Source organism: Colobus angolensis, unplaced genomic scaffold (assembly GCF_000951035.1).
Source record: "Colobus angolensis palliatus isolate OR3802 unplaced genomic scaffold, Cang.pa_1.0 Scaffold9, whole genome shotgun sequence".
Taxonomy (NCBI): domain Eukaryota; kingdom Metazoa; phylum Chordata; class Mammalia; order Primates; family Cercopithecidae; genus Colobus; species Colobus angolensis.
Genome location: NW_012122931.1, coordinates 11796093 through 11821796, shown reverse-complemented (window position 1 = coordinate 11821796; position 25704 = coordinate 11796093). Strand labels below are relative to the sequence as shown.

Here is a 25704-nt window from a genome sequence, read left to right as displayed (position 1 = left end):
AGCACACAAAAGGCCTGAAACTAGCGTCTTTCAGAGAGATCTGAGCATCCCCACTCTGAGAGGAAGAATCGTTCCAGAGTCATCTGGAAATGCCAAAAAATATGAGGCATTTTACAAAGTCAAATGCAAAATCCAAACCTTCACTGTACATATCCTATTTGACTTCTCAGTTCAACAATGCCCTCAAAAAGCATCAGGAGCTAGCTACTATCTTGGCTTTTGACCTGACTGTCCTTTGGGGGGAAAGCATGAGCTTGTCTTGATCTGCTTTGAAAATATTTTATCACAAATGTGTGTTAATAATTGCCTAGAATAAACCAAATACACGATTCAAGTTGGGAATTGATTTGTGGTCCCTATTTAGGACTACTTCTGAAGGAGGAAGGGGGAAAAAGAAATTTACATGGGAAATACCATATGGTTTCTACTGGGACCTTTTCTTAGCACAATTTAATTAGCATAGTGCCTGGTACATAATAAGTGCTCTATCAATATTTGCTGAATAAATGAATAATTAATGAACGACAACATACGTCTACAATTAGCAAGTCATCAAGAATCCGACATGAAGAATTTTTCCACAAAATCTTGGTGATGGGTACAATTTATTCTCTAACACTTCGGAGGATATTAGTAAGGAAAGTTTTAATATCAGATGGCCTTGAATTTCAAGGGCAGGCTCCACTATTTCTTGGCTGTGTGACAGTAGGTAAGTCATTAAACCTCTCTGAGCTTCGACTTCCTAATACATACAATGGAGCTAAAAATATTTACCTTGCAGCTTGATTTTGAAGATTTGCGATAATGTTTATAAAGAGCTTGTCACATACACACTACTCAATAGATGGTGATTATTATGAAAGGGAATGCTGATTCTCATTAGCAAGTTAATCCTTTTCTCCCAGAAACAGGAAGGCTTTCCCAACACTGGCCAAGGTCAAGGCCACCATCAGCTAAGGTAGGGAACATTCTCGTTTTCACTTTCAAAGTCAAGGGAATGGCATAGATCTAAAGTAGAAAGGAACCAGCAGCACATGTTTTTAAATATTCATAAGGGCTGGAAATGTCTTACTCCTTTCGTTTTCTCTGCCATCTGCTTTTGTTTCTTTTCTTTTCATTCTTATGCCACAGCTGCAAATGAAAACAACCATACAATAACTCAAGTTAAATAAAAAAAAAAATCAAAATAAAAACAATCTGAGGGATAAAAAGAGAAGATGAATTATAAAGTTTTCCCCTGAGCTCTCAAGGCAGCAGAAGTAAGAATAATGTTTAATGTGAGTTAAACCTTCCAGAAACTGAAATCCATGTCCCATGTTTATAATAATGGTGAAAAAAGCAATCAATATTTACTAATGGCCCCTAGGTGCCACTTGACTAATAACTCTAATTGCTATAGCCACTTTTCAAAGTAGGTAAGTTATATCCATTTTACAGAAAAAGACATTGCAGATCAGAGAGGTGGAACAGATTTTTAATGGTTACATAGTTAATAAGAGATAAGACTAACATTTGAATCCAGGTCTGCCTGAATCCAAAACCTAGGCACTTTCCATACTATTGTCCACTCCAAAAATAGGAAGGGAGACACAAAAAAATAATTCGAGGAATATCTAGGGCAGCCCATTTGGACTAAACTGATTTTTTTTCAGATAATTAAAATCTGTGATTATAGCTCTAATTAAAGTTAACTCAGATGATTGTTTGTTGTATTTGTGAATGTGCAATTAGTTCTCCACATAATTGCAGGGTTTTCAGTATCCTACTTTTCATTTATTAACTGCATGCAAACTAGAGCTTTGCTGTCATGGCCTCTGGTCTACTAAAGGCTGCAACACAGCTTTTGGGGTTTCTGGACTCAATGACTGTGACCTGTGATACCAACAGCAGGGTCTGGGCTCAGCCCCATTTAACATGTTTTTGTCCAGAAGTCAATGAAGACTTCATCTTCAGGAGCCATGTAAAAAGCTCTTATGGCCTACACTGTTGTCCTGAAAACTCCTAGCAGCATGTACCTGAAGAAAAACTGGCAGCAGTGGTCCTCATGTGTTAATTACACTTGTGAAGTCTATTATGCATAGAAAGGGCACCTGCTGGCAGTGAAAATGACTAGAATCCGCCCTTCCTGTGCAGTGAGTAAATTGAGAGTTCATTTCTACAGGAGATAATAGTTTTCAGATTCCATTTTGTGTATCCTCTGCATGGGGACATACTTAACATTTAAATCATCTGCAGAGGAGCAAACCTCCTTCAAATTTACATGTTTCAGGCTCCCAGCACTTTACTTAAAATGCTAGTTATCCCTGTTGGCTCTTACCACCAAGGATTAAACTCAATGGTGGTGAAAGTTACTAGGCATAAGAGAATAAAGTTATTAGCATTGACTCAAATTTCATGACATTTGTAGTCTCTGACCAAAGCAGTGGTAGTGGTTGAAGGTGGTCAAATCAACCCTTCATTATGGGGGATGTGTTTTTTCTCTTGGAGTCTTTCATTTCATCATTCTTACACCTTACAGTTAACAAACAGACACCAATCCCCCACCAGCCTGTAATCATCCTTTGGTCATATGTCAAAAAGTTCTTTCACAGAAACAAGGGACTAGGAGAAAGCCTGCTATTACAGAAACAGAAACTTCCAAGATGGTGCCTCCCCTCAAAACCCACTCAGGCACCGGTAAATACAAATGTCATCTTTAATTTTCTGTAGTGGAAATTTAGGATGACAAGGACTTAGCAGCCTTCCTTGCCAAGTCTTCTCTTCTAAGTTAGACCTGCCAACATCATTGCCCTTGGTCAGGCTGGTAACAGTTTTTCAGAGTGCTAGAGTTAGAGAAGGTTGAAAAATGATCTTGGATCAGCTTTCATGGGAAAATAAGACATCTAATGTATCTCCAAGAAAACATGAAGGGAGAAATGAATGGCAGCTGGAAAGAACAATTGGCTAGAATAAACACTGATTTGTGAAAATAAAGCTTTTAATTATAAAAACCATACTTTCTCATTGTAGAAATATTTGAAAATACGGAAAATAAAAAGCATGCAGAAATCCTCCCCATAACGGGTCTCTGTTAAACATTTTGGTGTATTTCTTTCCAGATTTCTGCCTCTCTATAAGTATACATATATACATCCGATTTTTTGTGTATTATGTGTCCATACAATTCTCTTAATAAAAATTTGATTGTAGAGTATAATACATAATGTCTATATCAGGGAAAGTTACTAAAGCTCTTGGGGCCTTGGCTTACTAATCATCTGTGAAATGGGGCTAATAGTATCTGCCGTGTAGGGTTGTTGGCAGAATTCAATGCCATCACAGATGTAAAGGAGATAGCCCAGTGTTCAACAATGGCAGCTATCTTCGTCACTGATATTAGTGACAGAGCATTTTCCCCTCCACAGTTCTAGGAATATAAACTGCCTGTTTTAAACTAGCTAACAATTTAGCAACCAAAACTTTTCAAATAATAGAAAGCTAAAGTTGGGTCACACACAGTAGCTCATGCCTGTAATCCCAGTACTTTCGGAGGCTGAGGCAGGTGGATCACCTGAAGTCAGAAGTTAGAGATCAGCCTGGCCAACATGGTGAAACCCTGTGTCTACTAAAAATACAAAAATTAGCCAGGCGTGGTGGTATGCATCTGTGATTCCAGCTACTAGAGAGGCTGAGGAAGGAGAATCGCTTGAACCCAGGGAGCTGAGGTTGCAGTGAGCCGAGATTGTGCCACTGCATTCCAGCCTGGGCGACAAAGCAAGACCTTGTCTCAAAAAATAAAATAAAATAAAATAAATATTAAAAAATAAAATTGTACTACTACTTGGCAGACAAACTATATTGATCCTCCCAGCTCTACCAATCCCTGGGTATTCCTCCCTGAAGCATAGCATGAAAACCCACTGGTGAATCTCTTCCAGGGGGAACTGTGAGACAGGGTCTCACTCTGTCACCCAGACTGGAGGGCAGTGGCTCGACTGCGGCTCATGTAGCCTCTACCTCCTGGGATCAAGCGATCCTCCCACCTCAACCACCTGCGTAGCTGGGACTACAGTTGTGTGCCACTAATGGCTAGCTATTTTTTTTTTTTTTAATTTTCTGTGTAGATGGGAATCTCATCATTTGCCCAGGCTGGTCTCAAACTCCTAGGCTCAAGAGATCCTCCTGCCTTGGCCTCCCAAAGTGCTGAGATTACAGGCATAAGCTACCACATTCGACCTGTGGCTACCTTTTAGAGCACACATCTAACCTCATCTAACCTATGATGTGTATTGTGGTGGGGGCAGGGTTGGGGATGTCTCTCCCTGTGGAAGACCCTGAGACATGTCTGTGGGGAAGGGACCTATGTCTATGAAGGCGGGCGTGTCTATGTGGGGGTCTATTCCTGTGAGCGTACTGTGCATCTGGGAGGAGAGGAGATGGCAGCTGGTTCAACGTGCTAAGGGGGCTGGATGTCACTCCAGGACTCTGTCTCAGGGCATGTGTGTCTCCTTTCTACCTTCTGCTTTTTCTTGCTCTCTCTCTCCCTTCCCTCTTCCTTGGGTGTGTGTTTTGTTCCTTCTCCTCCCCTCTAGTTCCCCTCGTCTCCTTCCTCCTCTCTGAGCGTCAGTGTCTGCCTCTGCCCAGTCCCTCAAGTTTTCATTTGAACAACAAACACTACTGGATAGTAAACAGGGTCCTTTTGGTCCTTTCCTTGAAGATATATGGCAGTGAGAAGAAACCAAGAGCATTGGCTCAGAAGCTCAAGCACAGGGAGTTTAAGGAAAGGTCAAATCTGAGGAATGGGGCGCCTAAGCACATGTGCAGCAGAGGAGAGGCAGCAGAAAGGGGTGTTTAATGATCTAGATGGGTCCCAGAGAATCCTCAGGAGACAGCACCTGAGGCAAGCAGACAGCAAGTAACCAGCCTTGGATGAGAAGGAGGGCAGCTGTGGGAACACAGAACCTATGTCCCCCTCTACTCACCAGACGTAACAATGCATTCCCATCCCTGAGCCTGCTGCATGGTGGGGAGAGTGAGGGCTCAGGGGTGACTGCAGAGGAGGAGGCCAAGCTAAGGTTAGGCAGTACCACTCTCTAGCAGGTCCTCTCCGCAAAGGCTCTCAGACTTTCACCAGCAGTATCTTCCAGACAAGGAGTAGATAAGAAAATGGTAGGGGTGCCCAGGGTCAGTGGCAAGGCCAGGGAAGCAAGAGCCTGCAAGGAACTGGTGAAAAACCCAGGAGCAGTTCTGGCCTATGTGCCTGTGTCTTCGACACCCAATTGTTTGAGTCCCTTCTGCTGGAAACTGACTCTCATCCCTGTCTTCCAGCACTTAGTGCAGTGCCTGAGACATGGCCAGCATCAGGAAACATCTGCTCTACCGAAAAAGCTCATGACACCAGGCACAGTGGCTCATGCCTGTAATCGCAGCACTTCGGGAGGCTGAGACAGGTGGATCACAAGGTCAGGAGATCAAGACCATGCTGGCCAACACAGGGAAATCCTGTCTCTACTAAAATTACAAAAAATTAGCCGGGCGTGGTCACAGGCGCCTGTAATCCCAGGTACTCGGGAGGCTGAGGCAGGAGAATCGCTTGAACCTGGGAGGTGGAAGTTGCAGTGAGCCGAGATTGCGCCACTGCACTCCAGCTTGGGTGACAGAGTGACACTCTGTCTCAAAAAAAAAAAAAAAGAAAAAGAAAGAAAGAAAAAGCTCACGAAGACCCAAAGCAAGGAGGCCAGCAGGAAACCAGAGGGGGCTGAGTGAGCTTCAGACGGTTAATGACACAGGTGTCACCCTGCTGGGTGGCTGACAGCGCTTTTCAGTCTATAAAGTGCATTAGCACATACGTTATTTTATTTCATCCTAGAAACAGTTTAAAGAACAAGTTGCAGTATTTTCAGCCCTCAACAGAGAAGAGATTCAGAGAAGCAAAGGCGCTTGCTCTAAGCTACACAGCCAGGCAGTAATGGAGCGGAGACAGGGACTCAGGCGTCCTCCTCTTAGCCCCATCCTATTCTTGTTTGTGCTACTCCATGGCATCTCTGAGGGAGTAATCTCACTATAGATGACAAAACAGTGCAAATGTGATCTCAATGGGATTAAGAGGAGGCCAGTAGCATGGATTCTGAAGCCACTGAAGACAACAGAGAATAAGATGGGAAGGGGATGTGGACATCTCAACCAACAGATGATGAAGATCCCAGAGACAAGCAGATGACAGTGACACGGCAGGGAGGAAGGTTCCTAGGGGCTGTGCTAGCAGCCAGATGACAGGGTGGAGCTCACACCAGACCATGGCAGCGGGGACAGGAGTCTAACAATCTTCCCTTTGGAGTCCGGGAACAGAAGGAGCAGCCTCACTAGGGCAGAGTCCAGCATTCCCTAGAGTCTCCAATGGAAGGAGAGAGGCTGGAGACCTGGATACAGGGGAGGGGTCTGGGATGGGCTCCAGGGTTTGAAAACACTCCCTGAGGAACACAGCAAATGCAAACATTTAACATCACATGGTGAATCTGTTATAAGGGGTTTACATCCTTATTCTTTCCTATCTGCAAACATTACTTTATCTCCTACCCACTCAAGAAGGGATGAACACAAAAATCTAGACCAGCAGTACCTGGACGTCATCATTAACTGAAAATAGTTTCCAAAATAAACCAAAGTATGAAGAGACACAGTGAAAAAATGTGGGGTTCAACCATCGATGAATCAAGAAGAAATTCAAAATTAGCCAGGATTCCATATTCCACATAATAGAAAACATATTGCCCCTTAATCTCACAAGAGGTGGGAGAAAGGCATGAATAAGATGACTACCTTGATAAGAAAGACGTATAATTAAGAAAGAATCAGGCCCATTCACTTACTGCTATGCATGAGAGAGGGCCACTGATTTTCACATCATGGCCCTGAGTTACGTCCTTGTTATCTCCATGGCTTCTTGGGAAGAGGGTGAGCCCAACACGTTCCAATCAGGAGTGACTGTGGAATGCCTTTAAGCTCCTTGGACAATCTGGCTATCTGAGTGAACCTTTCCAGTGAGATGACGGCAAAATGGGCTGGAGATTCCAGTAAAAGTACGACTGACCTGGACTCAATCACTCTGAACCAGTGGTCAGTGTCCTATGTCATCTGTCCTTAAGCAACAGGGCTATGACCCTCAAATGGGTTCCCTTCTCCTGAAGCTCTCAATATTCAGCATGCAGTTAGTGCCTCTCCCTCTCTGTGTACCATGCCCCCTTATGGACTTCTGTTGACTTGAACTGTTTGGAGACAATGTCTAACTGCATTACACTAGAGAAAGAAATTATTCATGAGGAAAAGGGAACCAAATCGGTCACAAAGACAGTCTGTTTTGGTAATCTATTGAAGACAGACAGTGAGGACAATGATATGTCTGTGGGAACATTTTCTGAGCACCCACCATGAGCCAGCTTTTCTACATGGGGTCCTTTCATATGTTATCTCGTTTCATCTTTATGATTATGTATTGAACAACTAACTTCCTTTTACAGATGAGTAAACAAAGTCTTAAAGCCAAGTGACTTGCCCAAGATGGCAGGGCTGTCGCCAAAACCTTTGTTTCTTCCTTCTACTAAAGTCTGTTTCACTGAACGGTGAAATTCTCCTCAAAGAACTTCAGACAGTTTAGTGCCGTCTGGCTTGTGCTCCCAAACCACAGTGAGCACAAGTCTTAAGGAATGTGCCAGGGCATGGCTGAAACTTGAAGGCCCTGGAGATCTCAATTGTTTCTGTCCCCAGTTTACAATTTGTTTTAGGAAAAAACAAACACACAACCTCTTGGTGCATTGTTTCCCCCAAACTGAGAAATGGGAAAAATGACTACCTACTCTCTTGTACTCTGTCATGACATATAAGAAAACTGGAAATGAAAGGGCCATGCAATCAGGTGGTCTTCAATCCATGCCACTTTGAAGTTAGTATTTTTATTATTATTATTATTATTATTATTTTTGAGACAGAGTCTCACTCTGTTGCCCAGGATGGAGTGCAGTGGCACAATTAGAGCTCACTATAGCCTCAACCTCTCTGGCTCAAATGATCCTCCCAACTCAGCCTCCTGAGTATCTGGGACTACAGGTATGTGCCACAATGCCTGACTTTTTTTTTTTTTTTTTGGTACAGATGGATTCTCACTACTTTGTCCAGGCTGGATAAAGTTAGTATTTTTAATGTAGAGTCACCAACTGCATTAACAAGTGACACACCTAACATGCCCAGTCCAGGGCAAAGGAGAAGCAGAGGACAGGGCCAGCCACCTTACCAGCAGTAGTCCAGCAGATGTGGCGGCAGCACAGGGATGTACACGTGCTGCCAGTACATGGGGTAGAGCATCGCTGCAGACCCGTGGATGCAGGCAGTCAGCTGGAACAGAGCAAAGCAGAGATCAATGAACAAATCCAAGGGAAGAGACACCGCCATTTGATTTCAGCAATACAATTCTATAATTCTTCAACATGTTTACATGATAAGTTGAAAAGCCTGGAGAAATCATTCTAAGTTAACTCAATCACCCTAATTCAAATTTAGTAAGAGCTTTCTTTTCAAAAAAACTTTTTTCCTGATTGTAAAGCTAATATATGAAACAGAAAATTTTAAAAATGGAGAAAGGGATTAAAATAAATGCCACCACCATTGGAAGATTTAACATTGTAGGTTCTTACACACAGAAGCACATATATTCCCTTTTTAAATACAATTAGGATGACTATAAATACAGTATTCTTTTGTGTTTCTTAAAAGTGAACATTATTTGATGCCATTTTCCTTTAAATATTCTTAGAAAAAGGTATCTCTTAATGATGCTTTAAAGGCACAAATCCAGAATATTCTTTAAATATTCTTAGAAAAAAATACCTTTTAATGATACTTGATGAATTTCCCATGCTATTAATATATTTAACTACTCTACTACCATTAAGTAATATAATTATACAGGTCAATAACTTATATCTATAGTTCCTAAATGTAGAATTCAGAGACAAAGGTTATAAATATTTCAAGACACTTAATAAATACATATATCATAAATATGTTAGTATAATGAATAGAGGAAGGATGGAGACTCTTTACACCCCCCAGCCCCAGCCATCCACCACAATTCTGGCCTCCCTGCACACCAGCACTACTCCTTGTAGTCAAGTTAGTAGCTTTAAAATTGTATCTATTTTACTTTTATTTTTATTCTGATCAGGACTAAGGTTGAACATTTTGTCATATGTTTCTTGACTGTACTTATGTAATAGACAAATGGTCTATTCATATTCTTAGCCCACTTTAAAAATGAGTGGTAGTAATTTTTACTGATTTATAAGCAATCACTGATGATATGCAAAGAATATCCAGCCTTTGTAGTGTTTTGAAAATAATTTATACTTAATTTTCTTTGAATTTCTGGGCAAAGAGAAGGTCTAAATAATTACATAGACAAATAATTTCTTCCATGATGGTTTCTACCGCTTTTATCCCAAGAAAGTCCTCTAAATTTTCCCTTAGCATTTAACTCTTCAGTCCATCTGGAATTACTTTAGGTTTAAGGACTGAGGTGAGAATTTATTTTTTCCACATAGGTAATCAATTGCTATGGCACTGTTTACTGACTAATCCTTCCTCTTCACAGCCTTTTGACTTACCCCTATTTTGTATTTTTTTTTCTTCTTAAGAGCTAGAGACATCATATAATCAGTATTTTATGCAATTAAAAATTTAGGAAACAAAGATAATATAAAGGGATACAATTGCTACAAAATTCAATATAGTGAAAAGAAAGGGGAAAAAAAGTAACCTTTGGAGATATAGCTATGAAGTGACAAAGCCAACAACACATGCTTCTTTCTGTCTTTTTTTCTTTAATGTTTCTTTGGTTTCAGGGAAGCCTGTTCCCATGAGGACTTTGCTTCTTTTGGAAGCTGTTAACTGGCCTTTGCTGACAGAAGGACATTTACGTGGCAAAAGAGTGACGTGCCAAGGCCCAGTTAAAAGCATCCCAGAGGTTAGTGTAACATGAACAGCTTTAAATTGGGTATTCTGCTGATGTTTCCCAGTTGTGAGAAGTGTGTGTTAAAGCCAGGGCTGCCACTCCCACCCCCGCCTGCCCTGACTCTTTCCTCCAGACCCCGTTCTTGAAGCCAGGTCCATGCCATGAACCAGATCTCATTCAGCAGGCACCCAAGAACTGCTCCCAGTGACCCCGTCAAGGCTGGCAGGTTTAACCCATCCCTTCACATTCTATTTCCATAAGTACCCATACAAAGGAGGCTGATATATATACACACATATATATATAATATCAAAACATTAATTATATATATCATATCATTAGTTTTATATATATTATATATCTTTATATATTTTATATATAAGTATATTCTGTATTTTACATATAGATACACACACACACACACACACACACACACACCCCTAATCCCTTCAGGGCTTCTTAGAGATGAAAACTCCTTGCTGGTGTTGAGTGAGTGGAGAATGAATCAACCTGAATGAATCTGACCTGATTCCACCCTGAAGTCAGCCTGGAGGGTTCCACTGGCCTCGGGTCTCAGCTCTTTCTGCACATCTTTAACTAGCTGCCAGAGCGCTCCTCCTCAAGTGCAGGTTCCGGCCCATCACTTCCTACTCAGAAGTCTTTGGGGGCATGGCTAGCCCCGGATGGCTCCACTAGCCCACAGTCTAGCTTTACAGCAGCCATCTGTAGCCACACTCTGTACCGTCTTCTCCAAGTCTGTCCTTGGAATACATCACTTAGATAGAGTCATGTACTCTTTTTCCTCCCCTCCCTTTCCACCCATCCCCCAAACTGGCCTGGATTTGTGCCTCTAGCAAACTCCTCCCTCAGGTCTCTGTGTAAGTACTTCCTCTTCAAAGTCTTCCCTGGCTCCTTGTGAATAGGCACCGATGATGATGATGATGATGATGATGATGATGATGATGATGATGATTGAGACAGGGTCTCACTCTGTCACCCAGGCTGGAGTGCAGTGGCGCGATTTCAGCTCACTACAGCCTCCGCCTCCCGGGTTCAAGCAATTCTCCTGCCTCAGCCTTTTGAGTAGCTGCGACTACAGGTGTGTGCCACCATGCCTGGCTAATTTTTGTATATTTTGTAGAGACAGGGTTTTGCCATGTTGGCCAGGCTGGTCTCAAACTCCTGACCTCAAGTGACCCACCCACCTTGGCCTCCAAAAATCTTGGGATTACAGGCATGAGCCACAGCATCCAACCCACAAGCACTCATTATTAACTGGATCATAACTGGCTGCATGTTTGTCTCCTGACTGTAAAGTACAGGAAGATCCTGTCTTCACCTCCATGTTCTCAGTGGCCCAGAATACACAACACACACACATGCACTAGTTAATGGCATGTGTCCTGAATAAAGAAAATACTATTTTTTCTTAGAATATACTCACAATACAAAGACAGTTTAGTAGCTTGGCTTTTATCAGTAGCATACCAACATTCCCGTGAGTCTTGCAGAATAAGGTACATGACACAAAGTCTAAAACAGGCTGGGCGTGGTGGCTCACACCTGTGATGCCAGCTCTTTGGGAGGCTGACGTGGCCGGATCACTTGAGGCCAGGAGTTCAAGACCAGCCTGGTCAACATGGCAAAACCCCGTCTCTACTAAAAATACAGAAAAAGAGCCAGGCATGGTGGCACATGCCTATAGTCCCAGCTACTCGGGAGGCTGAGGCAGGAAAACTGCTTGAACCCAGGAGGTGGAGGTTGCCAGTGAGTTGAGATCGCATCACTACACTCCAGCCTGGGCAACAGAGTGAGACTCTGTCCCCCAAAAAAGAAAGACAGAAAAAAATGTCTAAAACAAAAACAGCAAGCTTAGAAACACAAGCATGGCACTTTTGGAAAACCAAGTCATTCATTCATCCATTCGCCCATTCAATCATGTGCCTACTTTCTAATTCCACAACATATAAATAAATAAATAAAAGCACTTCAAAATCTATAAGGTCCCATACAAATGAAGGTAACATCATCATATGAATTAATTTGTGATTCTCTTTGAAAAAGTCATTTAATAGAATGAACCTGGTTAAGCCAGAACTTGATTATGTGACTCTTTTTAGGTTAAACTGGTTTGGGTCAAAAGCCTATTTCAACCGATAAAGTAGCAGAGATCTCATCTTCAGATAATGTTCTTTTCATGTCTTTTTAACCTCAAAAGCAAACCTACCAACCTCAATGCCAAGATTTTAAAATTACTTATCCTTCTTAAAAAAAAAAAAAAAAAAAAATCAAACTTTTAAGGTGTTTGATCATTTCATTAGTGGGTTTTCTAAGGGCCAAATCTCTGCAATTGGGGTAAAATACATTACTCATTTGATTAAGGAACAAACGAAACAGGGAATTATATGGCTCTTTTCCAAAATACTAAATGACATAAACTATATGCATCATTACTTAAGGACAGTCAGTTGATTACAAGAAAAGTCTTACTATATATCTATACTCAATCAGAAATAATGCACTCTGTTCTGTAAAGTATCGCTTGCCGCTTATTTTTAAAATAATTCTAAACCCTGTTTCTAAAAATAAAAGTCCTAAAGGCCTATGTTCATTCCTTACAGAATACAAACTTTAAAAGTAATGAAAGTATGTAATTTGGAGTGTAGTCAACAAAGGGGTATTGTGAATATATAATTGAAGTGCAAGTTGAAGAAAATGATTCTATCAAAATCTCACTCAGTGGGAGAATGGAAAGATAGTATGTGTAAAATTTGCCCAAAGTCATTGGTCACAATGAATATTCATCAGAAGCCAATTATCAATCTCATTTAATGACACCCCAAAAGATTTTGCCCTGAAGCAGCTGAATAGTCTAAGACTCCAGACAAAACTAGACAAATTATACAGCCAACAGCCAGTCTAGCCAGGACACAGACTGTAAAGTAAACCACTGGTGGATTTTGGGATGCACTTCAGCAAATTCTGTCCTCAATTAAAGATGCACAAGGTCATTTATATCTCAGAGCTTTCTATATGGCTCTGTTAGTTTTCTTTGAGGCAAAGCGAGATGAGGAGAAGGCAGTGAGGGTAGGACACGAATGGAGAATGATCAATGACGGAGTTGGGCAAATCACAAGGACACCTTTTTTTTTTTCAGTCATTTCTCAGAGATAAAGCCCAGATTGTCACAGTCTTAGATTCCAATGCCTCTGCAGAATCCTAATAGCAGCTCTGCAACTTAACATGAAATAAAAATAAGAATGCCCCCTCAAAAGACAAAACCACAATATGTGTAGGTACCAGGTTGGGGTTTAGACCCTTGCAAAGTATTGTTTTAAAGGAAAGTGTGTGTGTGTGTGTGTGTGTGTGTGTGTGTGTGTGTTGATACACATATACACTCATCACCACATTTCACAGATAAGGAAACAGTTTCAGAGGTGAAATAACTTCCCCAAGGCCACATCAACAGTAAGTGACAGAACTGGGACTCACATCCAGGTCTGTCAGAATATAACGGCCACTGTGTTTCCACAATGCATAATAAACTCAAAAAGTATTCGCGTGCATACCCTGTACCATCCACGGTGCGAAGGACTCTGAAATAGATGAGGTATTGTCCCTGTTGACATTGTTAAATGACACAGATATGTATTTGCCTTGCTGCTAGATGTCCAAATGTCTGGGACAAAATACCAATGACAGAAAATAATCATTTTTAAAACAAACACAGATCCGATCATTTCGTGGGGATGAGTTACATTTAACTAAGGTGTTGTAGTGTCTTTAATCCACAGGAAATTCTAGACAATGAAGTAATTATTATTACTCAAAGAGAAAGGTTTACATTCCATTTTGAGTACATATATCTGACAGGCTGGCTTGAAAGTGTTGGAAAGTCTTGCTTTTTGTCATGTTCCCTTTCACATACTTGTTTGGAATCTTCTTCTAACTTTTTGACCTGGGCAAGCCACTTCCTTTCCTAGGTCTCAATTTGTCCTGTATGCAAAACAAGAGACTAGGCTACAAGATTTCTGTGTTCCTTTCCAGCTTTGACAACTCACAATTCTAGAGGAATTGCTATCCTTTGATGTGAAGAAGTCTCCTTCTCTGCCCCAGTTTACCTTCTTCAGCTGCACTAAGCCAAAGCAAGTCAGGGTCTGTCTTTAAGCTGGTCTTGCTTTCTCATCTCTGCAGCTCCAGGGCCCAGCTCGAATTCATGAGCTATGTAGGAACCACTACCTTTCAGTCACCCCATCTCCATCACCGGACCAGGGCACAGCCCTCTTCCTTACTTGGCCCCTGATACTCTGAATAACTCAGAGGTAGATGACCTCAGGTGACCAGGAACACAAGGGCTATGGATTTGAGCTCGTCAAGGATGAAGAACACGTCGGACTCCATCTTTTTTTTTTTTTTCCTTTTTGTGAGATGGAGTCTTGCTCTGTCACCCAGACTGGAATGCAGTGGTGCAACCTCGGCTCACTGCAACATCCGCCTCCCAGGTTCCAGCGATTCTCCTGCCTCAGCCTCCTGAGTAGCTGAGATTACAGGCACCCACTACCACACCCAATTAACATTTGTGTTTTTAGCAGAGACGGAGTTTCGCCAAATTGGTCAGGCTGATCTCGAACTCCTGACCTCAGGTGATCCGCCCTCCTTGGTCTGCCAAATATTCCTCTTCTTACCTCTTACTATGCTCGACACAGAGTTGGTGCTGAGTAAATGTTTGGGGGAATGGAGAATGCCTCCAGATTCATACCACGAGGAAGAATAGGCAAGATTACCAGACAGCTTTTTTTTTTTTTTAAGACAGAGTTTCACTCTTGTTGCCCAGGCTGGAGTGCTATGGTATAATCTCAGCTCACCACAACCTCTGCCTCCCAGTTTCAAGCGATTCTCCTGCCTCAGCCTCCCGAGTAGCTGGGATTACAGGTAGAGACAGGGTTTCTCCATGTCAGGCTGGTCTCGAACTCCTGACCTAATGTGATCCGCCCGCCTCCCAAAGTGCTGGGATTATAGACATTTAACAAATTGCAATTGCCTAATAGATCACAACTAGAGGCTGTACATTTTTGAAAAAGTATTAAGATTCCAAGCTCTAAAAGCTGGCAGAGGAAGATAATCAGATGGTCACAGTCATTCTTTCCATCCTAGAATTCAAAAGGTTAAATAATCAAACCAACACCTGCTTCACAGGGTTAGAGGCATTTGGAGTTCCCCTCTGAACCTAAACAAAGAGAAATGAATAAAATGATAAATATAGAAAGGATACCAGATTACTGACTTTAAAGGGAGTTCATTCTTAAGTTTGTTCATTTTGACCATGGATCATCTTACTTAGAGCAGTTGTAAAAAATGCTGTGTGTCTTGGGAAGTTGTTCCCTTTCTCAGTTTGAGAACTTGATTCTTTTATTTAATTATAAACCATCTTCGTATGTATCTTGGTGTCATGATTCAAACACTGTTGTGGTTTTTGTTTGTTTTGATTATGATTTATTCTCAAATGACAAATCCTCTCTAAAATCATCAAAACGTTTTAAGCAAAATCTGCAGGGACTCTGTGAAGTTAACCTATTTCAACCCTTCCATGGGTATGAGAAAAACCTTTAATTATAAAGGGTTCAGCTATGTTCAAATTGTAGTTACTGTATTTAGTGGGGGAGGAATAGGCTTTCAAGAAACTATCAAAGATACTCTAGCAGAAAGGCAACTTAGAACATCTCAGAATCAAAGAACCTTCAGCTAGTCTAGACAGATGCCGGACATGTGAGTAGAAGGAAAGAGCAAACAGTGTCTCGCTTTTCTTAGCAGCTGAAACGCAGGGCTTCTTTTTAGGGGGTAATGGGAACAATCGTTCTTCCAGTAGTTTCATTTTCAATTTGGTGGAACTCATCTTACTTTTTCCTTCTCCATTATTTTTTGGGAAAGGGAAGGAATAAAAACACACACACACACACAAACAACAAAAAAAACACCCAACAAGGAGTGAAGGAAAGCATCTTCCCCCAACAGCAATATCACCTAGTCAGGAGAAAGCTTACACAGGCAATCAACCGCCTGCTTAATCACTTCTCTCCATTTTTTTTTAAAAGCTATCTACTAGAGTAATTAGAGTAAGTTATTAACCGGGGCAACAAGCTTTCGTGCCAAGATTTGACACTTTACAACATCAAAGCAACTAAAACTGCCAGAGAAAAGCTTTAGCTACCAAAGCAGAGGCAGAAAACTATGGTGTGGTAAACTACATTGTAAATAAGCCCACAGCACCGTGAGTGAGGAAAGAGCTTTCTTTTCATCTTTAAGATGAAAAAGAAAAAGGCAAGGTTACATGAGGGACTGATAACAATTTATTCAATACAGGGACAGTCAATGTGCCGCCACTCCTCCGTGCCATATCTGTGACAGACATTACTAACCGATCACAGAGTCGGGGTGTGGCCCAGAATCCTTCCTCATATGCACTTTTTTTGTTTTTTTGTTATACAGAATCTCGTTCTGCCACCCAGGCTGGTGTTGCAGTGGTGCAATCACGGCTCACTGCAACCTCTGTCTCCTGGGCTCAAGTGATTCTCCTGCCTCAGCCTCCTGAGTAGCTGGGCGCAATGCCACCACACCCAGCTAGTTTTTGTATTTTTAGTAGAAATGGAGATTCACCATGTTGGCCAAGCTGGTCTCGATCTCCTGACCTCAAGTGATCTGTCCACCTTGGCCTCCCACAGTGCTGAGATTATAGGTGTGAGCTACCATGCCCAGCCTCACATGCACCTTTGATCAATGGATCAAAGTGGGCACTCAAGAAGAAATTGATTTGACACCTCAAATCTAGTATAAGTGGATATTTCTATTTCTTTGACAATATAAATCATAATTTATGTTTAGCTAATGGATCTATACTATTGCTTTAATAAGGAATCATACTTTTAAAAAGAAAGCATAACTGAACATGGAATCGTGAGTACCTATCTGTCAGGTATCCACACATAAAGAAACTAAGGAACCTTCAGGTGGTGAGTTACTAAATTTGCATAAGTAGTAAAAAAAGAAAAAGAAAAAGAAAAGGGACTGTTCCCTGTTGTTTTCTTTGGCAAATCTAACCTTAGAAAGTGACTGTAGGCTGCAGGTGGTAGCTCACACCTGTAATCCTAGCACTTTGGGAGGTCAAGGCAGGTGGATCACTTGAGGTCAGGAGTTTGAGACCAGCCTGGCCAACAGAGTGACACTTTTCTCTACCAAAAAATACAAAAATTAGCTGGGTGTGGTGATGCGCACCTGTAGTCCCAGCTACTTGGGAGGCTGAGGCATGAGTATCACTTGAACCCGAGAGATGGATGTTACAGTCAGTGGAGATCACGCCTGGGCAACAGAGTGAGACTCTGTCCCAAAGGAAAAAAAAAAAAACTCAGAAGAAAGATTCAAGCCATAAAACAGCCACCATCAGCTGGGCGTGGTGGCTCACGCCTGTAGTCCCCAGCACTTTGGAAGGCTGAAGTGGGCAGATCACCTGAGGTGGGGAGTTTGAGACCAGCCTGACCAACATGGAGATACCCTGTCTCTACTAAAAATACAAAATTAGCTGGGCGTGGTGGCACATGCCTGTAATCCCAGCTACTCAGGAGGCTGAGGCAGGAGAATCACTTGAACCCGGGAGGTAGAGGTTGCGGTGAGCCAAGATCGCGCCACTGCACTCCAGCCTGGGTGACAAGAATGAAACTCCATCTCAAATAAACAAAACAACAACAACAAAAACCAGGCCACCATCATGACCACTGAATTCACATTACTATCTGCCAATCACTGAGAACAGTGCTTCACATATATCTAACTCATTTAATTTTCACAACAGCCCTATAAGGTAAGTAGCATTATTGTCCCCATTTTATAGATGAAGAAACTAAGGCTCCTGGGTGTTGAGGAACTTGTGTAAGGTCACAGCTATCGGCAGAACTAGGATATGAACCTAGGGAAGTTGAGCTCTGGATTCTGTGCTCTTAGCTCCCATGAAACTGCTTCTGTGTTCTGATCTACATTAATCCGACAATTACTGAGTATCCACTATGTGCACATGCCATGCCCTCAAGCAATTTAAAATAGAGAGAGAAAGATCAAAATGCAAACAATCAACTTCCACACAAAAGCATTATGAAAGAGGTGCTATAATAGAGGTTCAAGTGTGTTAGCATATAAAGAAAGAATCATTAATTCTGCCTGGGGCAAGAATCAGGCCTGCTTCACAGAGACAGAGACATCAGAGCCCTGAAGGCTGAAGACAGAGAAGCTGCTAGTCCTCTTTCCTGCTAGAGGCCAGTCAGGGGGAAAGGGTGGGTCAAGCGAACACAGCAGCTTCTCAGGCCACTCAAGCTCTGTGAGGACTTGAATGAGAAATGACAATTTATTCAACGACTAAATAACTAGTGAGAAGTGGTCCAGATGCAAAACTTCATGGGAGTTGGCTGTGACTATTCTGTTTTGCTTGGATTCACTCCCTATCCGCTATCAGGGTGATCCTAATATTCAGAACTCTCCCAGGATCTTTATCGCTCTCCTTGTTTCTGAAAGTCAAATCGGGGTTTATGGCCTGCAAGGATGAGATTCAGCCTCAAGTAACATTTACAGAGTGAACAGTGCACCCAGTGCTGGGCTCTGTGCTTTCATGTCTGGATGGTCACTGGATATTTTTAACCACCTTGAGGTAGGTGTGAATACTATCTCCATTTTCACAAAAGAAGACAGAGGGACTCAGAGAGGTCAAGTAACTTGCCCAAGGCCATATGGCTAGAAAGTGGCACAGGGAGGATTAAGTACAAGGCAGAGGCAGAAGTGGAACAAAGCCATCCTGACTTGCAGTCTGATACTCTCTCCTCCACTCCTGCTGTCTTTTTTCTTGGGAAAAGATACCTCCAGCAGGGCTGTCTGACACATCTAGCTGGTAGACTCTGAAGCTACCAAGATAGCAGAAAAGAACAAATGTGAACGTGCTCCGTGTCTGCACTGACCCATGATGGCATGGTCTAACCTCATAACATACTACCTTGGTTCACCAAAGTGACCACACTTTCAGTCTGCAGAAACAACACGGGAAATTATGAGTCCTTGCTCCCAGTATCATAAGCACCCAGTAGGTGCTCAAATTTCTTTTATGACTGTCATGTCTGCCAAAGTGGGTGCCATTTAGGACTTTTTAAGTAGATTATGATGCCAATGACTTAAATATTATCCATTAAAATTTTGATTCATAAGAGTCACACAAGAAGCTATCAGTCCTACAATCTAAGAAAAATTTATTTCACGACTTGATCGCATTACCAAAACAATAAAATTTTCTGCCATGGCAGAAATGGGATGAATTTAACGAAATGGCAAAAAAAAAAAGAAAAGAAAAAGAAACATCACCTGTTTACACACATGCACCCCAAATTACACTGGTGGACTGCATTGGTATTCCGTAAAATTACTGAGAGCCTGAACAGATTATACTTAGCTATGGCCCTTTTCTAGACTAGCCAAGGCCCCAATCAAAGCTCTCCCAAAGACAATATGGAAACAAAGAGCTTTTTAAGTGCCAGTCGGTATGCATAAACATCTTTTAAATGAACTTGATCAGTCTCCATTATGTCGTGTCAACATGAAAATGAGTCTAACGATGCAAAATAACAGCCACCAAAGAATAAATATTGTTTTTGTCTTACAGAACTGTCTATTCACTGGTTCCAAATCAGGCTGTGTATCAATCATCCAGGGAACCTTAAAAAATACACATTCCATGGTTCCATACTAGACTTTGTGAACCAGAACGTCTAGAGATGGTGCCCAAGAACCTGCATTTTAACAAGTTTTCTGGGTGGTTCTAACATAATGCTAATCCGTGGATCAGAACTGGGGAATCACTGACAATCTGAATCCTGTGCCTCATCCAAAGCAGGTGCTTGATGTTTGTTGAAGCAATGGGAGAAGAGGCAAGAGAGGAAGGTAGGAGCTAGCAGACAGACCATGGCTGGTTGAAGTCATATCAAAGTGTCACAAATTAACCTGTTGAAATTCTATATTATATTACAGAGTCTCTATGGTACCTCAAGGTTCTTCATTCCAATTAGAGTTTAACATGAATAAGAGAAAACCAATTCACACATAATTAAATGAAGAATACAGTTCAATAAGCAATTAATTATCTATACATTTTAAAGTCAGAGAATGCCCGCATAAGTAAAACCCACCAATCTCTCCTATTTTCTGTCCATGGAAGTTCCTTTAAGTTTTTAATATTCTCTGGACCACAAAAAAAATTGTATATAACGGAGATTAGAGAGGCTGTGTTACTTGGAAGTTTGGCTGCAAAGCCTCTTTTCCATGCCACTTCATTACAATTTCTTAAGGATTTCCCTCTTCACCAAAAGGATTAGTTTTCTTCTCTCTTCTTTGAATACTCTTCTCAGGTGGTTAGTGTGAACCAGGTTACTCTCTCTCTTTTTTAACATATAGAATATAAACAAAATGTTCAATTTATTTTATTTTTTAAATAGAACACTAAATTTAGTCTTAGAATTCTCTGTTTGGTAAGTTTCCAGTTACAAGGTCTTGGCTTCCCTCAAGCACAGTTTGAAACAAAATAATGCAGTTTGTTCCTACGGCTGGAACATGCAGAGTGGAGTGTGCAGGCAAAGAGGCCTTGGCTCTGCTCCAGGATTTCAAACCTCCTTCAACTGCCACTCTCATCTCTGCTTCAAGGGCGGCAGATAAGCAAACAGGATTAGTGTTTTCTAGTCCAGAAGAGCTAGGAAAGTTTTGCACGCATCATTCAGGTGCCCAGCTCATCACACAGGCTGGCATCGACATGACAAGGTGGCATTCATCAGGAAAGTTGCAAAAATGAAGCCAAATATGAAAAGCTGCCCAGTCCACAAACTGGCCCTTTCTTAGGGCTCAAGACCAGATGGTACTCAGTCAGACAATGGATGCTGTCAGTGGGAGTGGTGGGACAGGACTGGGGCAAGGCTGGAAAAGTCTCCATGTACATCTCCTAAGGGCCAGACTGTGTGCTAGTGGGGAGATGGAAGTTTCACCCACCACTCCTCAGGCCACAGGGTACCCGGTCCTGCCCAGCTCCCACATGCCCGGGGACTAATTTTTGTTGACACAATTAGGAAGAAACTGACAGGGAGAGGGTGCCAGTTTATTTTTTTTCTTCCCTAAATGAGGTACCATCAGAAAAGTAATAATGGTTTTTGGTTACGGGTGTGGAGGCTAATTAGGTCGTGGTCTTGCCACTATACAATATTTCCTTCTGAAAAGCATCCACTGGATAAAACAAACAGATGTTTCTCAGGAAAGTAAATATGCCTTTGTCATTATTTAACTGGATATTCTTAGTTGTCCAAATCTCTTTCAGTATCCCTAAATTATAAAGGGGGCGATTAGGACCAAGATACACTGCTGGAAGGAACTGCAACATATGAACCCTGGAAGGTTCTTTATTCTTTATTGTATCGGACAAAGATACATAGCTGCAGTATATGAACGCTGAAACCACAGTGAGTTAGAGAAGATACGCCCCAGGGCTCCACCAAAGCCATGCTCATGGTAGTAGAAGGGTGCAGGAGCTGCTAGGAGACAGCCAAGTTTAAGAAGGCATGGGCAGAGTGAATGGAATCTGAAGTGTTTAAGGAAATGGAGCTTTGGCTAACAGACTGGGTGTGTCCATGGGAATTCACAGATCTGCCTCCTGTTTCCTGGTGCCTAGAGTAGTGTCAGGCATACAGACAGGGCTTGCCGAATCTGAAGTGAAAAGCTTAGGTGTGCGTTCAAAAGTGACAATCAGGCAGAGGTTCTTTATATTATTTTAGATCCATGGCCAACAGGGTCATGCTAAGAATATTTCTCTGAGTACAAGTGTCACAAGAAGGTAGTATGAAGTGGCAAGGACGCTGGCCTGGTTTTCATTCCATCTTTGCTGTCCATCTTAGACAAGGCACATCAACTTTTGGGGGTGCTAACATTCCCATCTGCAAAGGGAGAAGAAATCCCACAAGCTCCTAGGGTTGCTGCAGGAATGAATGAAAAAAATGATCACATTCACGATTAGCATAGTGCCTGGCACACAGGAAGGGGGCAGCTCAAAAGGTTAACTTAAAAGGACTTTAAAAGGGGCGGGGAGAACTGGAGGGCTCCCATATAAAGTACTGAGTATGAATCTACTTAAGGATATTCTTACGCATTTATTCTGTGAATGCTCTTTGGTGGTCTTGGAGCTTTAGAAGCTACAAGAAACAAACAAAAAAGCAAAACTCTAAGTACTATACAATCAGGTCTTATTTTTCACCCAAACCAATAGCAAACAGCTCCACTAGTTACCTTATCCACCAGATATGGCTCAGGGTATCTTTTTGGCTCTTTACAAGAATTTTCAAATTCCTTTAGTGGGGTGGCTATTCCTAACAACATGCCTCTGGCTCTTGTGACAGTTCCCACATAAGGGACTGGAAAATGGTATAAGTAATGGCATCCAACAGACATAACCTGGTTCCTAGGCATGCACTTCAAAGGGGCTAAGATTAGTTTGCGTGTAATCCCTGGATGTTTCTCCCTTTCCAGAAGCCAAAGCCTTCTTCCCCTGACACTGCATCATAATGACCTATATTCATGGCCATCTCTCCTATTGACTAGGACATGACCTTGGGCAAGTTATTCCCACCTTTCCAAATGGACTGGCTGTTCTGTAAAATGGGCATAATATCTATCTTCTAGGAATGCTGATGGAATTGTATTGTATTATCTCTATTAAGATCTTTGACCTACTTGCTCTCCATAGAGTTCCAAAAAGCAGTATGAATTAATCTCAGATATGAAAATATGGAAGAAAAATGAGGCCTTTGTGCTAGAGGGAATCACACTGAAGTATTTACATTAGAGAACAAGATTTAGTTAAGCCTTCCCTATTTATCATTTATAAAGGAAAACAATCAATATACATTAACTGAGCAAAGAGAACAAAAACTTACATTTTTCTTATACAGAATATCACAGTGTTATTGACCGAGAAACCCTGAAATGCATATTACCTGCCTCTGAACTAAATATTGTTAGGTTTGTCTCTATTGACACAGTCATTTTTATAGAAGACAGCACTCGAGTGCTTTTATCTTTCATGTGCTTGGTGGCTCTCAGGAGCATTAAGCCTCCATCTTATCAAACACAATTGAGAAAAATGTGGTTTGTCAAGTATTGCAGGCCACATCAGGATCTGTCAAGAGAGGGTTCTCAAAAAATCTCAGGCTGAGATGGCCTTTGCATTTCCCCCTCCGCACCGGCCCCCATCTAAAAGATAATAAAAAGCCAGTCTTAAGGAAGTAAAAGGCAACAATTGGAAAACTTTCAAATTCTGAATTTGAAGAGGCCCAAAGGCGTGAATACAACAGAAGTCTGCTCAGCTACGTCATTCCCAAACTCCGCAGAACCGCTCAGGATGCTGCCAACTGCACATGAGATACAAGGAGAACCCCACCTCCTCCAGAGAGGCTTCCACCAGCAATCCGTAAAACTTCCAACTTAGTTAAGAATCGGCCGGGCGCGGTGGCTCAAGCCTGTAATCCCAGCACTTTGGGAGGCCGAGACAGGCGGATCACGAGGTCAGGAGATGGAGACCATCCTGGCCAACACCGTGAAACCCCGTCTCTACTAAAAACTACAAAAACAAAAAAACTAGCCGGGCAAGGTGGCGGCGCCTGTAGTCCCAGCTATTCGGGAGGCTGAGGCAGGAGAATGGCGTAAACCCGGGAGGCGGAGCTTGCAGTGAGCTGAGATCCGGCCACAGCACTCCAGCCTGGGTGACAGAGCAAGATTCTCTCAAAAAAAAGAAAAAAAAAAAAGCCTTTTAAAAGTCAAAGTAATACATATTCATAGCTTTCAAAACAAAACAAAAGGTAGTCAAGGCTTATCATGAAAAACAACAGTCCACTTCACCATTCTCCTTACATCCTTCACTCAAAGTAATCACACTCAACAAAGGATTTATCTCCTGATTTCTAAATCACCAATTCTTGGTTTCACATTTTCAACATTAAGACTTGGACTCTGCCTTCCCTTTGAGAATGAACTGTTATCCTCTCAGAGGCCAGTCACCCCACTTATCCCACTGACTTCATTCCACAAATATTTATCGTGGTGTTACCACAGGCACTGAGGACACAGCAGTGAACGAAATGGGCAACAATCCCTGTCTTCATGAAGTTTACATTCCAGTAGGGTAGGCCCTTAATAAACTGGACATTAAAATTTTATTTCCCATTATAGAATATATTAATTTATTCTAAATGCCTGCACAGGCTACATACCAGGCTCTATTCTGAGAGCTATGCAAGTAGTAACTCATTTTCATTTTACTTCAGAGGAGGTCACTGGTGACTGGAAAAAGACACTAAAACAAGTCCACCTGTTTTAGTGGACAGGTGGGGACTGAATCCTAATGAAAGACTGAGGAGAGAATGAGACAAGAGGAATTAGTAAATAGGCAACTCTCTTGAGGAATTCTGTTCTGAAAGGCAGACTAGAAATGGGATAAAGGGGATATGGGTCAAGAAGGTTTTGTTTTGAAGTCTGGGAGCTTCCACAGCACGTTGGCATGCTCATAAGAATGTGCTAGGAGAGAAGAGAAAATAATGGATGCAGGAGAGGAGAGCTTGCTTACTGCTGGAGCAATTTCCTTGAAGGAAACCACAGTGTCGCCTTTCCTGTTGGCATTCCGAGGCCATCATCTAAAACTGCAATCCTTGCCACTCTCCACTCCCCATCCTCTCTCTTCGGCTTTATTTTACTCCTTAGTACTTAACCATTTCCTACTGTATGAGATATTTAACTCCTCTGGCTTATCGAGGACCTATGATACTAGAATGCAAGCTTCATGAGGACAGGGATTGTTGCCTGTTTTGTTCACTGCCGTATCCCCAGTGCCTATGGCAACCTCACGATAAATATTTGCAGCATGAAGCAAGCTGGACAAGCAGAGTGACTGGCCTCAGAGAGGACAGACGGTTCATCTGCAAAGGGAAGGCAGAGTCCAGGAGTATAGGCCCCAGGAGGCTGAGCAATGTGGTGTGGGCTCCTGGCACTCTCTCCTGAGGGCTTCCATTAGATGGGTATAGAATTCTAGGTTAGAAATCATTTTCCCTTAGAAGGTCAAGACACTGCTTCACTGTCTTCTGGTTTCCAGAACTGCCACCAGTTCTCAGGCAATGTTGATTCTTAATCTTTGTACAAGAACTGCTTTGTCTCTATTCTAAAATTTCATGAAAAAGGAGCTTTGTACCTTCTTTTTAGGCCTCTAAAAATTTGTGAAATATATTAAGTATGTATGTCATATAAACAACTTTTAAAGAAAAAAAAATGTAAGAACCCCAAACCTATCACCTGGCTCAGGGGTCAGCAAACTACAGCGAAAAGGCTAAGCCTGGCCTGCTGCCTGTTTTTGGCAATAAAGCTTTGTTGGCACACAATCACACACATTAGTTTAACTCTGGTCAACTACAAGGTCGGAGCCCAGCAGTGGCAACAAAGACCATATGACCTGCAAAGGCATATTTATTATTTGGCCCTTTATAGCAAAATGTGTTGGTTCCTCACCTGGCTTAAGACAGAAAGCAAAACTTTTGATGTCCGTTGCACGACCCTTCCCAAACCAGTCTTTTCTCTTCCTGTGAGGAAACCATTACCTAAATTTTGTGTTACAAGATACC

At 42.0% G+C, this 25704-nt stretch overlaps 1 protein-coding gene across 1 annotated transcript in view; it reads right to left on the bottom strand.

Annotated features, from left to right (window-relative positions):
- Positions 1-25704, bottom strand: part of DENND1A (DENN/MADD domain containing 1A) — a 497552-nt gene that overhangs the window by 239164 nt on the left and 232684 nt on the right. The window contains exon 8 of the mRNA XM_011931409.1: positions 8267-8367. Coding sequence (XP_011786799.1) covers positions 8267-8367 — 101 coding nt within the window. The remainder of the gene's footprint in view (positions 1-8266; positions 8368-25704) is intronic.